The following is a 10,294-nucleotide window of genomic DNA, read 5'->3' as shown; positions in this document are numbered from 1 at the left end:
AAGCTCTGTGAAGCCTCCTAATCTTTCTGCCTCCTTTTCCTAGCTTGACGATTTGATTTGCTTCTAGCACTTTCTCCATCTGCCTAGAAAGTAACCATCAGATATCAGATGACCATTCTAACACCCCAGTAGGTATCATTCTTGATATCTGCAAATATACCTGCGAGTTCTAGGATATTTAGACTGGCATAGAGCACTACATGGCTAGAAACTAGAAGGTCAGAAACTTCTCTAACATGTTAAACAATAAGGTCCTAACCACATGGCCTGGGCTTGAAGACTCATTCTAAGTAACAATTTGGCAAATATCCAGTTGGGCTTTATCCACGCTGAATAAGGCCCAACTAGTACCCTTTACACCAACAAGGATGGTGGCACCCCTAACATAGCAGTCATTCCGGTAAGTCTTTTCTTCAGGTCCCAGGGCAGGCATCAGCTGTATCACTTCTTTTCTCAGGGCAGAAATGAACACATGCTGAAACAAGTTTTCTTCTTTTCCATCTTGGGGTCTTTTCATTCAGGGCTTTTCACCAGGAAGAGAAGAGATGGGGCTACTATTTAGCCAAAAGCCATTTAAGTGGTGAAAGTAATATCGAGATGTTAGAGGTTTATGTTCTTCTGACACGTAAATTCCCGTCTTTCAGTGAGAAAATGGGACTCAGTTGAAATAGTGGATTGAATTCTTAGTTTCCTTGTCTTTACATAAATTAAAAAAAACAAAAAAAACAAAAAAAGCTCTGTTACAATCATACTTTTAACCAGCTAATCTAGCCTTCATCTCTGGCTGAAATTCTTCTCCAGCCAACGCCGGACTTCTTGCAGGTTGTAAAAGAAGGGGCCCTTTCCTCCCAGATAAGCAATTTTCTGTCTCTGAACAATGCACACGCGTTCAAAGGCTACCCCATAGGCGACGTTGGCATTATTGTCCATGCGGTCAGCCACAACTCGGCACTGGGGCGGCAAGGAGAAACGCTCCAGGAGCTGGTGGGCTGCTGCGCATCGGTCTTCCTGGTTCCGGTGCTTCTTTATCTCGAAAAACAAAGAAGAATCCCCAGGCACCGCCCAACCATCTGAAGGATGAGCCTCATCAATGTAGACCAACAGGAAGTCAGCCACGGATGAGAACTCTTCCACCAGTTTGCTGAAGGCTGGCAGCTGGTTAGTGAAAGGAGGTCAGGTGGCCGAGCCGAAGTTGACCACCAGTGGGCGCTCAGGGCTGGCGAAGTCCAGAAGGTGGCACTCAGTCCCATCCACTGCTTTCGCCTGGGCACCATTTCCGCTGGCGTCACCTCCTTCCGGATTGGAGACATGCACCACGCTGGAATTGGGGGCATCTTCACCCAATTTCACCTGGCGATGGAAAACGAAAGAGAGAGGCAATACCACGTGAAACACGCGCTCACTTCACTCTGTACAGAAACAGTTGGCGCTAATAAAATGCGCTATTTCCTTCAGAGGATATGGTAAACACATATTGACTTGAGTAAAGACCCATCATGGCAGGTAAGGTGATGAATGGCCCTAAAGAGAATAAAAGTCTTTTTCATTCTGTCTCACCACTAAAGGTAATTTTTTCATCACTGAAGGTACTGCAGCTGACTGTCTTCATAATTAAGTTGAGGCTGGTGTTCTTTACTGTCCTTCCTCTGTCAGTGCTTAGCTCACAATATATAACAAATGATTAATGGACTTCATTTTAAAAGTGAAAAGTGAATGGTCTACTTTAAAATAAATGATCGGAGTTGTGGGACATGGCACCTCTTTCTGAATTCCCACTTCTGAATTCTAAAGTACTCAGGAAAGTCCTTTATAGTCTTGCCTAAAAGTCATTTAATCTGAACCAATGGACAAGGATACCGGTGGGCTTATTCTATCCAGAATGCGAAAACCTGGGGTCTGCCATTTATAAGAAGAGTTACTCCCACTTAATCTCTTAAGTGCTGCAGCTATCCCATCTGTAAAATGGTCATTTATGATGCCCATCTTCCTCGTATGTTTATGGAAAGATGACACAGGGAAAAGAGCTCTGTACACTGTCTATCATTGTGGGAGTGTAAGTTGCGGTCACAGATGCCATGCAAACATGTGAAACTGAATACCGTTTTTCTGCGTAATTCCATGTTGTAATATAATTATTCTTAGAAGTGATTTGAGCTTTCCTTGGTATGACATCATTTCCAGAGGTTTCTATGGCTACTGCATACTTTGGGGTTCTTTTGACTTACAACGTCGCCATTTCTATTACAGAAACAAATGAATGAAAACATACACTTTTATCTTTTGTAGAATTTGACTTTTAATTTCTCATATTTCATGTGTGTTTTAGTCTGTTTCACTTTCGGAAGTCACGAGCCATTTACTTTCCTACCATACATTTTATTAACAAATTCCTCTGAATTATGGAATACTCGGGCAGAAGAGGTGTAGAGCAAAATTGTTCTAGGTGCTCCCTTTGTATGTGTTTTAAATCACTGAACACAGGCTGAAAGAAAGTTTGCTGGCCTTTGAATCTGTAAATTGATAATAAAAAGCAGGCAACATAAAAGAGCCAATTACTTCAGTTTGAATTAACAGAACTGGATCTTCCCCTAGAATGGTTTAATCAAAGCCAATAACACTGGGGACAACTTACAAGAGTATAATTGATTTTTATACACTATCCTTAATATTACAAAACACTTCCAACTGGATTCACTTTTCCCCCCCATATAAATACCACTGCATATAACATTGCTGTTAATTGAAGTCACTTACAAGTGAATTGTTAAAAACTCAACAATCTAAACTGATATAAAATAATCAAGGGGTTTCATGGAGAAGCTTCTACCTGATGTTAATGCATAACTTGTTTTAACTGCAGAAGAAGAAGTCAAGAAATCCTTTATCTCCCTTGTGGAAAATCCTAGCAGGGCAGGTTTAAAACAAGGACTATAAGCTTTCTAAAATAAATCTTAAAATAATAATCTTCTTTCTTAGAAAAGGAAGGTGGTGTTGTGATTGAAATAAGTACATTTGTTTTCAGTCACTGTCAGGAGAAAGGTTTTCTTTATATTAATGTTCCTTGTTAATGTGTAAGTGAAACTAGGTGAAGAAACCTAGTAAACCACTTTTAGCTGGACTGTTTTAAATGAGCTACATTCATCTCTTGAGATTTTAAAATGTACTTAAAATGTAAAGATATACATCCTAAAGGTATTATAACTTTTTATTTTAATCTATGGGTTATTTTTGTACTTATTTGTAGATTTAGATAAAAGGTAGCATCGCCTTCTCATTAGATCTTCCCCATTTAAAAAAGCAATAATGACTCTAGGATGGCTGCTTTCAACAGTATTGTGCTGTATTTCTCAACATACTGTGATACAAAGATCTGAGTGCATTCAGACCAGTCTGAATCCACTAGCTATTGTAGCAACTTCTCATTAAGTGAGGAACCCACACACAGGAGAAGAATCATCTCTGGACTGCAGACTTGTAGGTTCCTGGTAAGTAGAAAACATCCACTTGCATTTTGGAGTCATTTCTAAGAACGGAACAATTGTGTTGGCCTTGTGACATGGGCCTCTGATGCACCTAACTCTCACCCAAGCTGAACTGTTGATCCTTGCATTATACCTGATTCTTCAACTGAGTAATCTAATCTGACCTCAGTCACAGGGACTCTCTTGTTACCTATAATTAATTTTCTTGGAAAGTTAAATAAAGCACCTTCTATTTCTTTAGTGACAATGTATAGGTCAGCCACATAATTTTTCTCAAAATACAAACATGTTAGTTCAACTTAGAAACTTAGAACAAGTACAACACCTTTACTTTAAAATCAAAAGTTAGGATAAGCTACCAGATATATCATGTTCTTTAGTAGGTGTGTTTGGTGGGGCAGGGGGCAGAGGTTGGCATTTTGTTAAGCTGGAGAATGATGGATATGTACGCTTGGAATTTTTTGTTGAATAAAGTTTTGAATGAATGGTAGGTGTTATCATCTTAGTTAGAGGTCAGTGAAGCATTTTACACTTAATAATAACCTTGACCTACAGTGAACATCAGACCTCACCAAGGCAGATGATTTCGAAGGGTGAACCCCCCAGAACCCCACCGTAGAGCACTCTCACAGGCCACACCCAATGCTGTTGGTCTGTTCCTGGTCATCTCTGCTGGTCATGCATAAAATGAGAGTAGCAAGTCCTCTTCATTTTGTAAAGCAGCCATAGGGCTTGACTGCAGATTAGAATGTCATAAAAAGAATTATACTTTTGTTCATGAGGGTGATTGGGTAAGAGAAAATGCATAGGTATGCACAATGCTATTACTACAACTAGGAGGGGAAAACACACACCCATGATTTGAAGGGCCAGACATGAGTAGACCAGTAGTCTGTTTGTATAAATGTCATATTCGAATCACAAAATTTGTCTATTTTTGCTAAAAACTGCTGATATGGGATACTTTAGCAACAATAAAGGAAAAAAACTTTTTAAAAAATGGAAGTCTGCTTTAAACTGAAAAAAAAAAAATCTTTTAGATGGATATTATTGTTCATTTCTCACCTTCCTATTTGGTCATCAAGAAAATTAAGTTTGTACTATGACCAAAGTTTCAAAGGGTGAATTTCTGAGTTCACTCTGCTTCACACCTTGCTAAGGTGGAATGGGAGAATCACTGCTGTCTTCCATGGTGGAAGATTCTTTCCCCAGGAGCAAAACATTCCTTGACAAAAAGCCAAAATGATGAAGAAAATAAAGTTGGTCCATAATAACATTTAGGCTGCAGGAAAGAAGCTCGACAAAAACAAGTTATCCCCTGGTACTCCCAAACTCTGTTTTAATTTCCCACAGTGGCACAGAAAGTCTCCTGGCCACAAGTTACCTATCATCTTAATTTCTCCTTCTTAGAGGGTTTGTGTTTGGTTTTTGTCCTTAATGAGACATATTTGCCAAAGAGGCATTGAAAAGGCATTTTTTACTCTTGCGGAAGAGTAATTAGGTCGGTACCTCTTTCCCTGCCAGCATTAGCTGCTCTAAAGAGAACCCTGCCCAGTATTTAATGCCCAAACACAAGAAGCATCATTTCCACTAATTGGTCTTGAAGTTCCGATGTTCCCAAAGGGTCCCTTTATTTTGCAAGGATCAGAAAGGACATACGTAAAATGTAATATCGTCATCACTGACTTTTATGTCTCTCATCTGCACTATTACATTTGTCCTTTCTTACGTTTTTTATAATCAACATCAACACAACACCAACCAGGGAGGGAAATAAAGGGTTTGCATTTTTACAGCAGAAGACATCTCTGGGCCAAGCTCAAATGTTGTCATAGCCATATTTATAAATATGAACAAGAGTGTAAATATACGGTGTATATTTGATTCCCTTGATGATAGGATCCCTTTTGCTGACAGTTTTCAGTGCATGAGGACAAGGATAATGCTGCTTTAGCATGTGGACTGAGAAATGCAGGGCAAGGGGGAAAAAAAAGAAAGAACCATTCATCAAGTAGAAGCTGGAAATAGAGCATATACTACTAACCTTGTTTTTCTTCCTTTTCCACAGCCTGAGAAAGGCCTCTGGACAAAATATCACCTAATCTCATGATAGAAAGTAAAGCAAATGATAAAAATGGGGGTAGGTATGTGGCAGAATTCTTTTTACGTCTCCTTCTTGCTCTCCAAAGCCCTGGAATGCCTCTATTAACTATCAGGAAATTTCAAATTCTTTGACATAATGACCAGGCTACCTCAATGTCCTTACAAACGTGGCCAAACAATTATTAAGCAGCATTTTAACCATTTATATTCAAATTGGCCAAACGAATCAGCAGATCAGCTACCTACTCTTTCCTCTGAGTTCAAGTCCCTGTTTGGCCATATTCTTTTTGATTTGTAACTTGAAAACATAGCTCAAAGCTCTATCATTTCCCAGTGTTTTATCCAAGTGATGAACAAACTCTGGTGGTAGCCTGCCTTGTGTTCTTTGGGGAATGTTTGGTTCTTAGAAGAGTCATTTTCCATTATAGAAACGAGTGTCAAAAGGCTGAGGGGAGTGAAGAGGAGGAGGAGAATGTTAAAGAGACCCTTTCAAAACCAAAATTATATGTTCAAATGAATATGTTTTCTGTGCCACAGCAGTATTGACCATGTAGGAGCTAAAGTGCGTGTCAGCATCTATACTGTGTGTTTACTTTTACACTTCATTTAGGTAGGAGCCAGCCTCCCAGACAGAGCCGTCTGCTTACTGGTTGTATTTTTGTATCTTTGAGCACCAGCACAAGGATGCAGTGTTAGATGCAGTGACACTGACTAGGGAAAACTTAAATAACAAATATCTATTATGCACCTCAATCTCTCAACAAAATCCATTAGATTTTCTTTTTTCATCAAAATCATGCTTGGGACTCCCTCTAATCAAACTCAAATTATCTCTACAGGCTTCCCTAGAAAGTTCATTTTAAATCCCATGCAACATTTTAAGGAAGAAGGGTTTTCTGTTTTATTTTGTCCCATTTTTTTTTTTTTTCATTTCTTTGTTGCCTCCTGCAGAAGCCAAACACAGGGCTAACATTTTTACCGCACTTTCTCTAAATAGCTTCTCAAGTATCTGCCATTCAACAACCAGGAGAGTTAGAAAAGGCCTGCCTCACTGTATGGTATGTGCACACTCTACATCCCGGAACACTCTGCTTCTGGGGGTGGCAGCCTCAAGTCAGGATTGTGAAACAGGGTGATACCAAACAGAGACTCCTCCAGTGAGTCTCTAGACATGGCTACACCCAATGACAGTGGCCCAGATGACAATAGCATTCGGGGAAGTGATTCAACCCGTTTTAGAGGTTCTGGGTGACCCTGAAATGCCACCACCACCCTTGCTACACTTGGAGATGGAAGAAGACCTAAATTGAGTGCAAGCTGTGTTTACCACGTTTCCAGTCATCACACACCCAGTCCAGTCTTATCTCAGGATATATGAGTTCTTGGGTTGCTTCTTCTCATGGCAGCTATTACATAAGTCATGAAAACAAACAGCATTACATCAGTCATGAACTTGGTCACTAATCAAATCAGTGGACAGAAAGAGTACAGAAGAACACAAACCATGCGCAAAGAAGAAAACAGATCACTCAAGCTTCTCAGTCTCTTAGAGGAGGGACAACAAAACATTGCAACACAATGAAACACTATACGTTGGTGAAAAAACAAATAAGTGATCAAGTTTATCAAAGAGGCATGTGTTTCCTTTCCTCCTTTTATTTCATTAAGCTGCTGATGAGGAGAAACAGCCTCACTTACCATGGGTGGGTGACATTACAACCTCCATAGTTTATGTGAGGGTATCTATGGATATAGGTAAAATTCTCCAAAGCAGTGGTTTCTCTTGTATGGCAAAAGTCAATGACTTTCAAAACAGGAAGAGTTTAATAGAGATCAAATAACTGACATTGCCATGTTATCTCCTAACACCTAGGAAAAACAGATACAGGTGAAAGAACTTCCTAATTCATAATACACCTGACACAATTGTGTAAGCCCCACTCTCCTCTAAATTCTCTACCCACCAAAATGAAACATAGACATTCAGTGTATACATGTGTGCAAAAGAAGTGATCATCTCAATAGCTCCTTCCCACATCACCCATTCAGCCCATGTACATAATATAAAATGAGGTTTTGGTGTTAGAACTTTGAGTATCATTTAATATTATTATAAAGAAAATTTCACTTACTAACAAGCGCTCTTAACTATTTTTCTATCTTTAAGACAACAAATACAAACCCTCTGCAGGTTACTACCAATAACAAAGACAAGTGTCAAAGTCAAACTTTCCTAATTCACCATGAATATTTTCTTCTTAAACATTTGTTTAATTTTCAGTGGAAGGATCCTACTCCAGATTCCTTGTTACTAGAAATGACTTCCTTTCCTATGCTGGTGCAGAGATATTTTTTAATTTTTATTTTATATTGGAGTATAGTTAATTAACAATGTTTTGCTAGGTTCAGGCATACAGCAAAGTGATTCAGTTATACATATAGATATACTTTTTATTTTTCCAATTATTCTCCCACTTAGCTTATTACAGAGTATTGAGCAGAGTTCCCTGTTCTATATTATAGGTCCTTGTTGACTATCTGTTTTATAGACAGCAGTGTGTACATGTCAATCCTAAACTCTCAATCTATCTTTCCCCCCAACCATTCCCCCCTGGTTACCATAGGTTAATTCACTAGATTTATTTTTCTAGTGTTTATTTATAGAGGACTCGTTCTCTTCTTCCTCTTATTCTAGTTTTCCAGCTGTTTCTGAGGTTCTGCCTGCCTATAATACATCACCTCACTAGTTCCCATCTTCCTCTTAAAGCCCCTTCCCCAGCATCTCAGGCAAGGTCCCTCCATACTGTTGGGGAAATCAAGGATGTCTGCTTTGAAGTAGCTTTTATGGGATGAGTCAATACCCCCTAAGCTCAGGGACCTTCAGGAGTCACACGGGCATAGGCAGAGGGAGCAAACTCACAAAGGACCCAGTGTCCTTTCCTCTTTGCCCCTTAAGATCTGATCCAAGGATGCTCCACCACCTTGAAGCAGCATTCTTCACTTGGAAACAAACACCTCTCTGGTTTTGAGAGGGCAGCCCCTGGGACATGGCTTCAGCAGGTAAGTGAAGCCACCGCTCCATGGTTCTAGGCACCAGTTATAACAGCTTTGAGACTGTTGTGAACCTTAGACTTATCTGCTCGGTCTAAAGGCAACCTGCTTAAGTTTTGAGAAACAAAGCAAATGTGGTTTCTCAAACAAAGTCTGGATGGTTGACAACTTGTTCTTAGATCTTTCCTTTTCAAACAGATACCGAGTTAACTCCAGACTCAGTGCTGGATAACTGCTTCAAAAGGCTGAAATCCAGATCAAGGCAGGAGATGACGGGCATACAGACTTGCTCCCATTAACTCTTACCTCTACCAGGAATGAAGCTGCAACCAGCTGAATCACACCTGCTCTGTTATTTCCTTAAATCTTGTCAGCTCTCTGAGAGTTCTGCGTGGTGTTGTCTTTCTTTCTCCCTGCTTTTTAGTGCCCACCCATTGAACAGTCTTTCCTAAAGTCTCACGCAGCCTCTCATCAAGCAAAACATCAAAACTGCCAGTTCATGATGAGAGCAGAACAAAGGCAGGGATCTGCCCTCCCTGGACACCTTTCTGATGTTTCCCAACCTTATTCTACAGGCACAAATACCCTCTGCTCCCAAGTCACAGCAAGCCACTCCTGACTCCTTCTGAAGTCACACAGTCACTGGGACTCAGTAATATCTGTCATCCCCAGATTTCAGGTGTGCGATTGTGCGACAGGTGGAGAGTAAACACCCAAGCATCACCCTAGGGCCTCCAGACAGGGCTCCAGAGTGCTCACCCCCCAGCTCCTGCAGGCATCGGGTCCCCTCCAGCATCTCCGCCTCCCGCCCCCGACGGCCCTGCGGAGGAGCCCCTGGAGCGCCGCTCACCTGTTTGTAGGCGTCGAGGAGGAAGCTTTTCCAGATGCAGCGCATTCCTTCTGAGGTCAGCATGCGCCTCCACTGCCCGCGAGCGGACTTGGAGCGGCTCAGCAGCAGCACCACGTGCTTGAGGAGAATGACCGAGTCATAGAGCGCCAGGAAGAGGCAGTTGGAGAAAAAAACTGGCAGAATCTGCAGTGTGATCAGCAAGTCTACGCTGAGGATGCCCATCTTCTCTGCCTCCCGGGTCAGTTCCCTTGTGCGCTCTGGTTCCCCTTCACCCTCTTATTTAAAAGGGGAGGGGGGTGGTGATGGAGAGGGGTGGGGGGAGGTGAGGGGGGGGGTCGGGGGTGGGGGTGGGGGATAGGGGGAGAGAAGGAGGAAAACTAAATTAAAAAAGAAGCCCAAGTTGTCTCCTTTTTCAAAGAAGCAGAAATGGCAAGACCAAGTTCCAGTCTCTCCAGCCCAGCAGTTGGAGTGTGCCCATCAATTCATTCAATTCGGAGCTGCTGCTTTTTTTTTTTTTTTTTCAGGATTTAAGATGTTAAAAAAAAAAAAACAAAAACAAAAACAAAAAAACTGGCGTACCCGTCCCTAATCCAGTTACCCCTGTCAGAGTCGGTTAAAGACAGGCAGTTCTACTTTCATTTCTAAGCACCTATGAGACTGTGGCAGAGATTGCAAAATTTTCTGTAGCTTTTCATTGTCTCTGTGTTCAGAAACATAGCCCGTTTCTTTCTAGAATTGCCAGAGTTTTGAAAATGTGCTTTCAGGGTAGTTTTTTCCCCTCTTTACTCCGTTTACACACACTTTCTGT

General features: G+C 41.1%; 1 protein-coding gene across 1 annotated transcript; it reads right to left on the bottom strand.

Moving 5' to 3' along the window:
* Positions 1-774: 774 nt before the first annotated feature.
* On the bottom strand, positions 775-9,708 carry DIO2 (iodothyronine deiodinase 2). Its single transcript, XM_061156508.1, has 2 exons — positions 9,487-9,708; positions 775-1,350 (listed from the first exon to the last, which is right to left on the bottom strand). Exons 1-2 carry the CDS (start codon positions 9,706-9,708, stop codon positions 775-777), a joined length of 798 nt encoding a protein of 265 aa, XP_061012491.1.
* Between the last annotated feature and the right edge of the window lie 586 nt (positions 9,709-10,294).

Source organism: Dama dama, chromosome 12 (assembly GCF_033118175.1).
Source record: "Dama dama isolate Ldn47 chromosome 12, ASM3311817v1, whole genome shotgun sequence".
NCBI classification, from domain to species: domain Eukaryota; kingdom Metazoa; phylum Chordata; class Mammalia; order Artiodactyla; family Cervidae; genus Dama; species Dama dama.
Note: the sequence above shows the minus strand (reverse complement) of the source record. Positions and strands in the feature narration are given on the sequence as shown.